Source organism: Sphaeramia orbicularis, chromosome 6 (genome assembly GCF_902148855.1).
Source record: "Sphaeramia orbicularis chromosome 6, fSphaOr1.1, whole genome shotgun sequence".
NCBI classification, from domain to species: domain Eukaryota; kingdom Metazoa; phylum Chordata; class Actinopteri; order Kurtiformes; family Apogonidae; genus Sphaeramia; species Sphaeramia orbicularis.
Window position 1 is genome coordinate 11,688,442 of NC_043962.1, and position 15,725 is coordinate 11,704,166.

General features: G+C 35.0%; 1 protein-coding gene across 4 annotated transcripts in view; it reads right to left on the reverse strand.

Annotated features, from left to right (window-relative positions):
• LOC115420946 (BTB/POZ domain-containing protein 10-like) overlaps positions 1–15,725 on the reverse strand; it is a 37,374-nt gene that overhangs the window by 3,474 nt on the left and 18,175 nt on the right. For all 4 annotated transcript variants that reach the window (XM_030136582.1, XM_030136583.1, XM_030136584.1 and 1 more), the window contains 4 exons: positions 14,066–14,168; positions 6,190–6,310; positions 1,844–2,041; positions 1,617–1,727 (listed from right to left, as the gene is read on the reverse strand). In XM_030136582.1, the coding sequence (XP_029992442.1) occupies positions 1,617–1,727; positions 1,844–2,041; positions 6,190–6,310; positions 14,066–14,168 (533 nt within the window). The remainder of the gene's footprint in view (positions 1–1,616; positions 1,728–1,843; positions 2,042–6,189; positions 6,311–14,065; positions 14,169–15,725) is intronic.

Below are 15,725 nucleotides of genomic sequence, written 5' to 3' on the forward strand. Positions count from 1 at the left end.
GTAGACCACTGGCGACAACTGCATTTGAAAGTGCGGACTTGAAACACTCTTCCACTTTTTATTTCATGTTGATAGAGCAAATACAACCAGAGATATAATTTTTTGAAACTGGAGCAAACAAATGTGAGTAAAAGTATGAAAATGAGGTGGTGGTGGTTATATTTGTGACCATATCTTTGTCATTTTTTGTCCTTTTTCAAAATGGAAAAAACTGGCTGCGGATTCTAATCCACAGATGGCATTAGCATTACAGGTTAGAGAGGGGTGAGAATGACCCCCACCTGAACTGGATGCAGAAACTGGGAAGATGGGGGGGATGAGAAAACCAGAGAAAATGCCTATGTAAAGATATGGTTTTATGTCAAATATTTACCTCCGCCAAGGAGGTTATGTTTTTGCCAGGGTTTGTTTGTCTGTCTGTCTGTTTGTCTGTCCGTTAGTGTGCAACGTAACTCAAAAAGTTAAGGACAGATTTTGATGAAATTTTCAGGGTTTGTTGGAAATGGGATAAGGAAGAAATGATTAAATTTTGGTGGTGATCGGGGGTGGGGGGGCCCACGGGGGGGGCCACTGATCAGCCTTGGCGGAGGTCTGCGCTCTCCGAGTGCTTCTAGTTGAGTATGGTTTTAATTTATTGCAATTTTAATTTTATGTACCTAATATTTGGAACCAATATTCACTTTTAAAGTCTTTGAAAAGGTTTGTTAAGCATCTTTGTGTTATTTATGCAATAAATTATACATTTTTTTTTAAATTGGATAAAAACAAACTAGAAAAGCACTCCGAGAGCGCAGACCTCCGACAAGGCAGATCAGTGGGCCCCCGTGGCCCCCCCCCCCCCGCCATCACCTATCACCACCAAAATTTAATCAGTTGTTCCTTGTGCCAGTATCAACATTTCCTGAAATTTTCATCCAAATCCGTCCATAACTTTTTGAGTTATCTTGCACACGGACAGACAGACAAACAGACAGACAAACCAATGCCGGCAAAAACATAACCTCCTTAGTGGAGGTAACAAACAAAAAAAAACCCTGATACTGATGCTGGGGCCTTGCATATCGGTCGATACCCGATACTGATCTGATATCATTGTTGATTTAGAACAGAGGTTCTCAACTGGGGGGACACTCTCCCAGAGGGGGGTCGTGAGTCATTGTCATGCGTGTTAGCAACTATTGTTGTACATCAGAACAGTATAAATCATTCGGCACATACTCCCTCCTGCTCACGGACCTAAATCCGGTCGGAAATTTGTTTTCAGGGGGCAGCAGGTGGTCAGTGACAAGGTGATGGGAGCTCACTTTCACTTTCTCACAGCTTTATCTACAGAGCTACAACCCACCATGTCCTCCACAGGTCTGTTGCATTACTTTTACAATTTCATTCAACATGGACGTAGCCTGTTTTGCAAAAATTTCAAGGGGAAGGATCAGTCTTACGGATCAGTTGCTTTTACCGATCCTCGATCCAGCTAAAATGTTATTATCAAGGCCGATATTCGATCCTATTATGGGATCGGTGCAACCTTAGTGGAGACAGAACTTGATGTTCAGTTCAACGTTGATGACATTCCTCTGCACATTCCAATGATTTTTCTCAAATAAAAGCTGTACCTTCGATCCCCAGTCGGATCTTCTTCAGTCCTCGATCCTTCAGCACTGATTTGGCCACATCTCTGTTTTCGATGTACTTGAAGAATCGGTACAGTTTGGTGCTGTAGATGACTGCGGAAAAGAAAACACAAACACAACACACATCCACCCTGTGACTCAGGGCAGCTGATCTGAGGTCTGCTGACTGTCCACACACATGAAAATGACTCAGTGAGGCGGTGTCTTACTCTGGGAGTACTCCTCTCCCATCTGTGGGGGGTACTCTTCGTCCCAGTCCACCACGTCATCGTCGGTCAACACCACCACGTGACACTCCCTCTCGCCGCTCTGAGCGCTGGCCACCATCAGCGGCAGCACCATCTCCTCCAGGTAACACTCGAACTGACGTCGTGCACCGTCGTTGGACAGCTCGTGCATCAGGGCGCCTGAGGGTGGAGAGGGAGAGAGAGGAGACACAACTTTAGCTCCTTCACATGAAGATTAAGGAGGTGTGGAGTCAAACTGAACCTCACGGGAGCAGATGGAAGCATTCAGACACCGTAAACAAACAGATGTCACTGCTCTAATGAAGTATCTATCTATCTATCTATCTATCTATCTATCTATCTATCTATCTATCTATCTATCTATCTATCTATCTATCTATCTATCTATCTATCTATCTATCTATCTATCTATCTATCCATCCATCCGTCCATCCGTCCATCCATCCGTCCATCCGTCCATCCGCATGAAAACATAGTGGACATACTGTCTGATGTTCTGCACAGAGAGTATACAGCATTTAGCTACATTTTAACTCCTGTATCTGGTTTGGATTTTCAATAGAAAAACACATTTATATTATAAACAACAATGATATAAAAATAGTATAACACAATTATATAAATAACTCCAGTTTTTACCCGATAGCAATGACCACACTCAACACAGAAAAAACACACATGATGTGCAATCTGTTTTTTAAGGAATCAGTGCAAAAACAGAGTGTTTGCTTGTTTGTGAGTGATGGATTTCCTAGCTGTGTTTTTTTTTTGCTTGTTTTTTTTTTTTTTTTTTTTTTTTTTACATCAGAAACAGCAACAGACAAAAAATAAAAAGATATGCCAACAATGATAACAGCTGAGTTCTGTTACCAAACCAATATTTTCAGGGTTTGTACACATTTTTCAAAGTCAAATTCAAGGACTTTTAAGGGTCATTTTCACATTTTTCCAGCACATCGCCTTATCACTGGGGTAAATGCCAAAAAATCTGTTTCTAAATAGCAAAAAGTTTAGAAATTAAACACAAAGTTTTATCCAAATAAAGGGAAACCACTTGGCATTCTGCAGACACAATCACACCAAAACAAAGATTAAGATAAAAATGTACCTGGAGTCGACCTGAGAACACCTGGTAATTTTCTTTTTTGACATAAAGTTTTATTTTTCTAAATGTATCACCTCTCTGTAAGTAGGTTTGGCTTGAGTTAATATTAAAAACAAATAAATAAATCACATCACAGTTAGAATTGCAGGGGCTTTCAAGCACTTAAACCAGGGGTGTCAAACTCATTTTAGTTCAGGGGCCACATACAGCCTAATATGATCTAAAGTGGGTCGGACCAGTAAATAATACAAATAAAAGGATAAGAACTTATAAATAATGTCAACTCCAAAGTTTCTCTGTTTTTGAGTGAAAAAAGTTAAATTCCATGATGAAAATCTTTACATCTACAAACTGTACTTGAACATAATACAGACAAATATGAACAACCTAGAAATTGTTAAGAAAAAAGAGTGCAATTTTAACAGTATTGCACCTTAGTTTATCATTTATGCATGTGCATTACAACTTACAGATCACAGTGGATCTACCAATACACAAAACATTTAGTAACAGGCAGAATATTGTAAAAATTCTACATACTTCTCTGAAGGCATTTCAGGTTGTTCACATTTTTTTGTGAAAGGCTAGTCTGTAAATATAAACATATTTGTGTAATTTTATGTTGTTTTTTTTACATTAAAACAGAGAAAAATGATCTTTTTTCATTATTTATGGGTTATTATGATAGTATTTTACTGGTGTGACCCACTTTAGATTGAACATCCTTGATTTTTAATATCTTCAGTGGAATTTTTGCATTTCACGCATTCATCCCAGGGGCTGGTTTGGACCCTTTGGTGGGCCGGTTTTGGCCTCCGGACCCCGTGTTTGACACCTGTGACTTAAACTAAAATTCAAGCATTTTTCAGACCTTGGAAACACAACACTGAAATTCTCGCATTTTCAAGGATTTATATTAGATTAGACAGAACTTTATTGATCCCTTGGGCAGAGCGCTCAGGAAATTGAGGATTTCAAGCATCTGTATGAACCCTGCATTTAATATGAATACTTCAGGGAGATTTTAACAGGCACTTTCCCTGTATTTGACCACAGAAGCGACACTGTAAAAATCAAAATCTTACCAAGTGTATTTTTTTCGTTTCCAGTCAAAATATCTCATCACACTTAAAATAAGACATAATCACCTAAAGAGTAACTTTTCAGTGAGATATAAGAACTTATTTTTAGACAATAGATCTGGAAAATCTTACTTCAAGAAATCTTACGAAGATAATTTTCACTTGTTCCAATGGCAGATTTTTTTTTTGCTTAATTCAATATGTTTTTGCTTAATTCAAACAAAAAAAATCTGCCAATGGAAGAAACGAAAATTAGCTTGATGAGATTTCTTGAAATAAATTTTTTTATTATAATTATATTATTACAACCTTTATTTAACCAGGAAAAAAAAAACTAGTTGAGATCAAAAATCTCTTTTTCAAGAGTGTCCTGGCCAACACAGCAGCAGCAGAAGTTACACAAAATGGAAATCACAGCCATACATCCACACTAATATACATGAACACAATGAAAGTCAGTGCTAAAAAAACCTTAAAACTGATAAGAACATAAATATAACACATCACCATTATTTTAAAAGGTACTAAAAGTATAACAACAATGTTCCTTAAAAGCATCTCAAAGCCGAACCCAATTCAATCAATTGGAAAAACATCTACACCCACATTTGTCCTTTTCCCATTGATTTAAAAGGACTTTGAATGTATTAAAAGAGACCTGTTCCTTCAGTTTAATGTCTGTCTGTAGGTTGTTCCAGGCAGTGGGCGCAGAATATTTAAAAGCTTTCTTTCCCAGTTCTGTTCTGACTTTTGGAACCCGTAAAGATAACACAACCTTGGAACGGAGACTGTAATTATTGAAGTCAATCCAACAAATGTAGACCACCAATAGGATGGAAGCAGACATAGGATACATCTATTTCAAGATTTATGGTCATATTGTCATGTAAGTTCTTAAATCTCACTGAACACCGCATTTTTAGACAACAGATCTTGAAAATCTTATTTCAAGAAATCTTACCAAGATAATTTTCACTTGTTCCATTGGCAGATTTTTTTACTTGAATTAAGCCAAAAAAAATCTTGAATTAAGAAAAAAAAAATCTTGAATTAAACAAAAAAAATCTTGAATTAACAAAAAAAAATATCTTGAATTAAGCAAAAAAATCTTGAATTAAGCAAAAAAATCTTGAATTAAGCAAAAAAAATCTTGAATAAGCAAAAAAATCTTGAATTAAGCAAAAAAATCTTGAATTAAGCAAAAAAAAAAAAAAAATCTTGAACTAAGCAAAAAAAAAAAATCTTGAATTAAGCAAAAAAAATCTTGAATTAAGCAAAAAAATAAATAAATCGAGAATTAAGCAAAAAAAAAAAAATCTTGAAAAAAAAAAAAAATCTTGAATTAAGCAAAAAAAAAAAAAAATCTTGAATTAGGATAAAAAAAAATATATTCATCTTAAATTAAGCAAAAAAAATCTGCCAGTGGAACAAGTGAAAATTATCTTGGTAAGATTTCTTGAATTAACATTTTCAAGATCTACTGTCTAAAAATACGTTCTTATATCTCACTGAAAAGTTCCTCTTTAGGTGATTATGTCTTATTTTAAATGTGATGAGATATTTGGACTAGAAATGAGAAAAAAATACACTTGGTAAGATTTGGATTTTTGCAGCGTACTGATTCGTCACCAAAATAACAACCCGTGTGATTGGAGTGCCAGCCCTCTTCGTTTGATCCGGAATAAACACCAGGAATAAATAGAAAGCAGTGAAACTCCATCCTTCCTGACTCCAGCGTGGACCTGCTGTGCTGCGATGGTTATGTAGCCGCACAACAAGCGCCAAATCTCACAGCTAATCATGACCTACTTAGAGGCCGACACACTCAGCGAGCGGCAGCAGAACGCTCCTCCCACACGCTCAGACGCACAAACAACAGGCAGCAACAGTTATGTCACACAAACACACACACTGTGGCGAACTGATGCAGCCCGTCGCCTCAACCCGTCACAACAAATCCCCCAAGTTCTATTTACTTCTTCTTCTTCTGTGGTTTTTTTTAATAAAAGCAGCAGATCTGTTGTCTACACTCACCAAAAGTCAGCGGATCGACAAACGGCGTCAACACACAGCCAGGACGGGAAAAGCGAAAGAGCGGCGTATACACGGAGCGTACTCACTGAGGTCTCTGCACTTGATGGTGCTGTAGTTGAAGGAGATGCAGAGGTAGTCACATGCCTCCCTCAGCTCAGGAATGGAAACGCCGTCAGGGCAGCGGATTATCCCCGACTTGTAGTAATCCTGCCATTTTCAGCAACACACACACACACATGCACACAAAAGGAGAAAGTGGCAGGATGGAGGACGTTCAGGCACACAAAACAGCACAGGAAACAAAACAAGACGCCATTATTGATGCTGCTGCCCCTGCACAAACACACTGAAGAGACCGAGAGAGAGAGAGAGAGAGAGTTGGTGATGAAGAGGAGGAAGAGGAGGGGGAGATGGAGAACGGGCAGCGATGAGAGAAGTCGAAACCTGCGATGTCACATGATGCTGCTCAGATGAAAAGAGGCTGATGAGAGGAGGAGGAGGGGTGGTAGCAGCAAAAAAACAAAAAAAAACCAAAAAAAAAACAAACGTCACTTCCTCCATGCTCCATCAGAGGAAGATGATGGAGAAAAATGAAAACCAGAGCTAAAAATAGCTGTGAGTTATTTTGAAATTAAAAATCGAAAATGGCAGCTTTGAAAAACGTGAAAACTGCCACAAGCAACGGAACAAAAACTAGAACTAAATCAATACTTTGGGGTAAAAACAAGCTTTGTTTTTTTTATACATCAGCGGTACAGGTTCACTGCATCTGGGGACAAAATCTGATTAATACGACTGGGTATTTGATTTTGAGCCTTCTTTGTTTTTTATCAAGGAAAACGAACTGATTATTTGTAAAACGTAAAAAGTTAATCAGTGTAAATAAATAAACACAAAAACTCACAGTTTTTGGAGAGGAGCTAGATTGAAAAGCTGGTACGAATTACCATGAATGTAAGAGGAAATGATTACCAGACACTCCAAACAATAAGTGAGAGAATGACTGTCCATCAGAGAACAGTAGAAGACCCATTCTTATGTTTTATTCTGAATATGAGTTATAACCTTCGGTGAAACGTTTCAGAGTAAATACAAAACTACAGGCGCTCTGTCCTCTCAACATCCTCAGGCCTGTTAGACAAGAGCCCAACTTTGACAACAGCTCTTATAACGTATTTTACATGGATTTATTTCAACTTATTTTAACGTTTTTACATAGTCTTTACGTTTATCTTTGTTTTCCTGCTGGTTTTATTACCCTTTATTGTTAAAGTATTTATTGATTGTATTATTCTTATTCTTACACCCCTTATAACGCATTAATTACACTACACATCTGATTTTAGAACACTTTGCGTTCTTTTATTGTGCATTGCAACCACAGACAGTGAGAACTCATAACATAACAGTGACTTTGGATTTTCAGTGGCTACCTCAGAAATGACATTATTGAAAACTGTTGTGTTCATTTTGTCACATTACATTGTTATGTGTTCGATTTCATCCTAACCAGTCACCGTATTATTTATATGATCGTACGGTATCAAATTCTATCTATCGTGTTATATTGTATTCTGTTGTATAACCACATAATTTTAATAACACAATATTTTTTGCACACTTATTTCTATATATTTCTTTTAATCATTATAATGATACTATATTGTCTAGCACATATTGTACAAATTCCTGTTATAGCTGTATTTTCATATGTATATTTGGAATATATCCTCTTGACACCCAGAAATGCATTTTTGTCCTCCGTAGGGGACAAAAGTTTCCCAGTTTAACTTAACCCTTTCATGCATGAATTATGAGAACCTTAATCAAGATTTTTTTTCCAGAGTGTTTTTATTCCTCTTTAAGTAATGTGATTGAATTTTTTTTTTTTTCATGAACCTATTTTTCATGGGGTTACAAACATGTCCAGTCAGCTGGACACCATGCATTTACTGACATACTGTGTGAAAACTATGAAATATATTGTTTTAATGTTGTTAATCTGTTCTCACATTTTAACATTCTATATCCTCCTGAGACCCAGCAATGCATTTTTGTCCTCTGTAGGGGACAAGAGTTTTACAGCTGTATATAAAAAAAAAAAATAATAAAATGCTGTCCACTGCAAAGGACATTCCATAATTAAAAAAAAAAAATCTACCTGGAAAAACTGTTGTATCATGCTGTTTCCAATCAAGACAATTATTAAATGTAAAAAAAGCCAAAACTTTACCTTTCCTGGGTCTCTAGTTATTACTCAGATATGCCAAAAAAACATTTTGTTTAGAAAAACCCCTGTTAATTACAGTCTAATAACCATTAGCAATTGATTTACACTCAAATATGTTACTGCAGATCAGGTTGATCAAGAACAGTAATGGTATGAATTACATTGTATGGGATGAAGCATAAGCGTCCACTGTGTTGGTTGATATTCAAGTAAAACAACAAAATCCATGAATATACAAGAAAACAACTTTGAACAGCTGTCCACTGTAGTGACCACTATGCATGAAAGGGTTAAAAATGCTGTTCATCACACAGCACATTCAAATAAATAAATTAAAACAATTTAACAAATGTATCTACTTTCTACCCTCGATACTCGCCACAGGGTATTGTCATCAGTTCGTCGTCCGTCTGTCCTTCCAGATGTGCAAAAACTTTGGCGCGCACTGATAAGTCAGGCCACCGGGTGGCAGTATTGCGACTGATAAGTCAGACTGAGGGTTTTCAAGTGCACACACATTATGTTTTTTTTTTTTTTATTTTACCTGAATGGAGCAACTATAACACACTACAATTTCCTCCTCGGATTAATTAAGTATTCTGATTCTGATTGTGTATTATTATTTAATTAAATGAATGTTGATTGGTTGAAACAGTGACATGATAAATAAGAGCACTGCGACGCTGAGATGATTATCAGCCTGTGAATAATCAAATATAGGATTCTGACGATTATCTAAATTATGCATCAGCGTCTTACTGGGGAATACATTGGGTAAAAACAAATTAACATCACCAGACAGACAGTCCTGAATATCTGCTGTCAATGACGCATTAGAAGACTTTAGCACAGAACCAATAAAAAAAAATGAGTTAGAAACAAAATACTGAGCTGAGAGTTCTGTTCCATGTTCTGCTGTCATTCATGGTCGTGTTAAGTCACAGTTCAGATTCCTCCTCTACAGCAGAGGTCGGCCTCTTTGATAAGCCCTTAAAATGCAGGTACCTAACCCTATTTACATCATTAGCCAACATCGCTGCTAACTGGACTAAATGAGCTGTGAAAGTACTTCAGTGTGGGATGCTACTTCCAACAGAAAATAAAAAATAATTAACTGTGTAGTGGAGAAAAAAAAAACCTTAGGCTTACTTTGGAGTGGCTAAAAATAGTCATGCAGGCCTAGTTTGAGTCCTGAGATATTTTTAATGATAACATAAGAATTCCTTTAGGCCTGCGACAATGATAGCAAACTATCCAAAAATAAATGTTTGATTTACACCTGAATTTATCATTATTTGATCATTATTTATTAACCCTCAATAGACTTAAACATTTACTGGTGTCTAAAAACAACTACAGCTGTAAAATCCACCGAGCCACTAATCCTATCAAAATGTTTAAATAATTCAGGTTAAAAAGCAGCTTCTTTCCTTTTAAGATGCATCACATGTTCCAGTTGGACGTTCAGAGGAAAAGGCATAGATGAGATTTAAGAACTTATTTTTACACAATAGATCTTGAAAATCTTACTTCAAGGGATCTTACCAAGGTTATTTTCACTTGTTCCATTGGCAGATTTTTTTTTTTTTTTGCTCAAATTAAGCAAAAAAAAGCTTGAACTAAGCAAAAAAAAAAATCTGAAGTGATAGGAGCTGAGATTGTCTGCCCTCATTTTTACTGTCTTTTGTTTCTGATAGCTTTGTTTTTTGTTTTTTTTTTAGTCAGTGTATGAGTAGGTTCACGTTACATTTATTTCATTTCGGTGTTAGTTTTTCAGTCATTGTGAGGAACGTCTTGGTTTACAGAAGCAGAAAAATGCAGCATGAAGGAATACGTAACATCATATTTATCAAATTCAGAGTTTTGTTTACATTTTCCTTGTCTTACAATGGAAAAAATCAAAATCTTACCAAGAGTATTTTTCTCATTGCTAGTCAAAATATCTCATCACACTTAAAATAAGACATAATCACCCAAAGAGTAACTTTTCAGTGAGATTTAAAACTTATTTTTACACAATAGAGCTTGAAAATCTTATTTCAAGGAATCTTACCAAGGTTATTTTCACTCGTTCCATTGGCAGATTCTTTTTTTTTTTTTTGCTCAAATTAAGCAAAAAAAAAGCTTGAACTAAGCAAAAAAAAATCTGAAGTGACAGGAGCTGAGATTTTCTGCCCTGATTTTTACTGGCTTTTGTTTCTGATAGTTATGTTTTGTTTTTTTTTTAAGTCAGTGTATGAGTAGGTTCAGTTTGCATTTGTTTCATTTCGGTGTTAGTTTTTCAGTCATTGTGAGGAACGTCTTGGTTTACAGAAGCAGAAAAATGCAGCATGAAGGAATACGTAACATCATATTTATCAAATTCAGAGTTTTGTTTACATTTTCCATGTCTTACAATGGAAAAAATCAAAATCTTACCAAGAGTATTTTTCTCATTGTTAGTCAAAATATCTCATCACACTTAAAATAAGACATAATCACCCAAAGAGTAACTTTTCAGTGAGATTTAAGAACTTATTTTTACACAATAGAGCTTGAAAATCTTATTTCAAGGAATCTTACCAAGGTTATTTTCACTCGTTCCATTGGCAGATTTTTTTTTTTTTTTTTTGCTCAAATTAAGCAAAAAAAAAAAAGCTTCAACTAAGCAAAAAAAAATCTGAAGTGATAGGAGCTGAGACTGTCTGCCCTGATTTTTACTGGCTTTTGTTTCTGATAGTTGTGTTTTTTTTTTTTGTTTTTTTTTTAAGTCAGTGTATGAGTAGGTTCAGTTTGCATTTGTTTCATTTCGGTGTTAGTTTTTCAGTCATTGTGAGGAACGTCTTGGATTACAGAAGCAGAAAAATGCAGCATGAAGGAATACGTAACATCATATTCATCAAATTCAGAGTTTTGTTTACATTTTCCATGGCTTACACTGAAAAAAAATCTAAATATTACCAAGAGTATTTTCTAATTTCTAGTCAAAATATCTCATCACACTTAAATAATCACCTAAAGAGTAACTTTTCAGTGAGATATAAGAACTTATTTTGAAACAACTGCCATATTTTTTGCTTAATTCAAGATTTTTTTTGCTTAATTCAAGCAAAAAAATCTGCCAATGGAACGAGTGAAAATTATCTTGGTAAGATTTCTCTAAATAAGATTTTCAAGGTCTATTGTCTAAAAATAAGTTCTTAAATCTCACTGAAAAGTTACTCTTTGGGTGATTATGTCTTATTTTAAGTGTAATGAGATATTTTGACCGAAAATAAGAAAAATACACTTGGTAAGATTAGGATTTTTTCCAGTGTAAGCCATGGAAAATGTAAACAAAACTCTGAATTTGATAAATATGATGTTATGTATTCCTTCATGATGTATTTTTCTGCTTCTGTAAACCAAGACGTTCCTCACAATGACTGAAAAACTAACACCGAAATGAAATAAATGTAAACTGAACCTACTCATACACTGACTAAAAAATAAAAACTATCAGAAACAGTAAAAATGAGGGCAGACAACCTCGGCTCCTATCACTTCTCCTCCTACTCCCGTTGCCTGCTCAGCTTTTGTTTAACGTCTGCAGATGCCATAATCCATTACACCACAACCACACTTGAGCTACCATTAGCCGCTAAGTGACGTGCTCTCCAATAGATATCAGTTTGCACACGTCAAGAACACTTTTAAAGCTACTTCTCAAACGTTCGGCTGGTTTCAACAAGTTAAATGTAAGACTTTTAAAGAGAATTCCAAATGCAACATCAGACCTAGTTTTCAAACTGGGGCTTTTTGTGATGCTCCTTATGCGAAAACAGAATAATATTAAGGCGATGATGGTGATTTAATACCAGTTTTTTTGTTTTTCTGACTAATAAAGTGAGTGAAATGTCTTTGCACCCACATTTCCCAATTAATTAAGGTGTAAATCAGCATTATCAATAAATTCAAGGTCAAATACAAGCCCTTTAAGGGTCATTATAAAATTTTTCCAGCGTATCACCTTATAAAATGCATATCTACACTGCAAATTATGTGGTTCATACCAAGATAAAAAAAAACAAAACACAACTTAGATTTAGAAGTATTCTAAGAGTTAAGTTCTTAACTGCAGACATGCTTATTTCTAGATTTAACTATTTTAATTCAAGAAATCTTGTCTAGTGGAATTCTCTTGCTGCATGGACAGATATTTCACTTGTTTTGAGGACCTTTTTCCTTAGATTTAGTGTTTTTATCTTGTTTTTAGACCCATTTTGTGCAGTGTACAGGAATACATATACTCAGGATTATTTTTTCACCTTTTATCACTATGATGTACATTGTATTATGCCATAAACATCTAAAATTATGTTTCGTAATAGCAAAAAGTTTAGAAATTAAAGGATAACACAAAGTTTTATCAAAAAAGAATAAAAGTGAAATCACTTGGTGTTCTACAGACACACACATCAAGGCAAAGATGAAGATAAAAATGAACCTGGAGTTGACCTGAGAGCACACAGCGATTTTCTTTTTTGACATAAAGTTGTATTTTTCCAAATGTATCACCTCTCTGTAAGTAGCTTTGGCTTGAGTTAATATTAAAATAAATAAATAAATAAATTGCATCACAGATTTAGAATTGCACTTTCCAGACCTTGAAAACACAACATTGACATTCAAGCAGTTTCAAAGATTTCAAACACCCCTATGAACCCTGCATTTAGCGAAAACACTTTTTATAATAAAGCAAAAATCTCCATAAAATGTGTTTTGTTTTTTTTTTTTACTTTGAACAGTTACAGTTGCTCCATGTAAGTATATTAAAAAGTAACAGGAGAGCGATTTCTGTGCTAAATAAAGTTAGATTTACATACAAATTTTAAAAATTACAGCAAAGCACATTTTTTTTCCACCCCATTATCAGATTATTTTTTGCTCAAAACAAGAAAAATCTGATCAAATTAAACAGTATTTGGTTTATTTCAAGTAGCGCTGTTTTTGGATTGTACTGTTTCATATTGTGCTTTATATCATGGGCCACAGATAACACTATTCACAGCACAGTTTTTTGTCATTTGTGCACTTTGTATTCTTCCTCACAGCACCAATGTAAGCAGGAAAATGTGCATGAAAGCAAAACAAACAAATACGTAAGAAAATGAATGTGACAGAACCAGAAACAGATTAATTCTCAACAGGAACCCTTTGTAGGAAAGAAGAAAATAATCAAATGTGATGAAGTACAATGTGTGTACTTATTGAATCTACAGAACAATTTCTATATTGTGACACATACTGCTACTATGATATAAAACCCTTATATTGTACCCACTAGTCACACTGGATCACCAACCCTATAAATAACACATATTATTCACATCACATATGTATGACTTAGCCTCTCAGAATAAAGGAAGTAATGATGTAGCGGCAGAGTTACATCAGTTATGAGGCATCATGGGAAGACTATGAAATACTTTTCACTACATTATGGAAAAAACACCATTGGAAACAAGATTAGAACAGGCACCTGGAAATTTAAAATCATAAAAGACATTAATTCTATCAATATTTTACATGAACAAAAATGGCCAAACCCTTGAAGACTAATGATGTTAAATCTATTCCGCAGAAGTGAATAATGGAGTAAGGAGACAGAGGAAAGATAAGGCTGGCAGCAGAGGAGGAGACGAAACAGGGCAGAGAAGGTGAGGAGAGAAAAAAATTATTCATGACTTCAGAGCTGAACTGAGTTTTCTTACCAGAATGGCTCTGAACACAGTGGAGCTGATGCCGTCGGCAACTTCAAACTCTCCCTTTTCATTGGGTCGGGTGAAGTTATTGTCCCGCCCAGAACCAAACATCCTGAAAGCAAAAAATGACATTGACACATTAAAATTTTTTTCTTTCATGCTCATTTGGATAAGAGCATCTCTCCGTTTGTCCTATCAATCCTTCATTAATCAGACTATGGATTAACACAGTAAACATAATAAAATAAGTGGATCCAGGCACAATGAACCCTGCCCCTCGCACATACTGTAGCTTATTTTGGCATCAATCCAGCTAATGTCATCATGTCTATGCATGTGCTGATGTCAGTATCAATTGCCTCTATATTGTGCCTAGTTTGAAGTAAATTGAAAAAAACTGATGTTTTTACAGATATGCGAAATTTTGCCCACTATAAGTAAATGGGATAAAAAAAAAAGATTAAAAAAATTCATAAAAATTTGAACTTTGACCTACCGGTACTTTCTCCAAAATCTAATGACATCTATTCTGGGTCACTGGCAATCTATAAACCCAATTTGGCATGAATTCAGCCAAAAAAAACCCAAAAAAACAAATAAAATAATAGGCACAATGTACTTTCTGTTGGCAGAAACATTCAAATATTAACCCTTAGTGGTCTGAGCCTATTTTGTCCGTTCTTCAGTACTTTTGATTTTGCCTTTATATAATATATAAAGAAATGTTTACTATACCCACGTTTGATATCTTTTTTTTCAGCACAACTTCATCTATATCATCTGCCTATTATTTTTTTCACTTTAACCTACTATAAAAACATAAAAGGCCAGAAAACACACACAAAAAAAAAATCCGATTTGAAAAATTTATATACTTTATTGCATAAATAACACACAGATGCTTAACGAACTTTTTCAAAGACTTTAAAAGTGAATACTGGCTCTAAATATTAGGTATATAAAATCAAAACTGTAATAAATTAAAACTATACTCAAATATTTAACATAAAAGCATATCTTTACGTAGGGTTTTTTCCCCCAAAAGTGTGGTAATCAAACACGGTTATCATGATAATTAGAATTTAAATGGTAATACTAACCGTCTGCAATTTTACCGTGGTTTATCGTTATACTGGTAATTGTTACATCCCTTGTCACTGGCAATCTATAAACCTAATTTGGTATGAATTCAACCAATAGTTTTTGCTGCTAAATACATTTGAAATTTTGTCCATTATGAGAGAATGGGAAAAAAAAAAAAGATTTTAAAAATTCATAAAAAATGTGAACTTTGACCTACTTTTCCCAAAATGTAATGAGATCTATTTTGGGTCACCGGCAATCTATAAACTCAATTTGGTATGAATTCAACCAATAGTTTTACTGCTACAGTGTTAACAATCAAATCAACAAACCAAACCAAAAACAACACCCTGGCCTGTGTGTGGTCATAAAAACACAGGTCAATAGTTTATCTAAGCTGTGGTTATGATTAATAGCATTAAAAGGACACTATAGAGCAATGTGCAGATCGTCCAGCGCTGCAACAGTTAAAGCTTTTAGTCTGTGGGAATGACAGATGGTGCACGGAGTAAAGGTGAAGAGAAAAAAAAAAATCCATCCTCTTTAGTAAAGCCAAACAGGAAATGTTTGACTCAATAAAAGAATA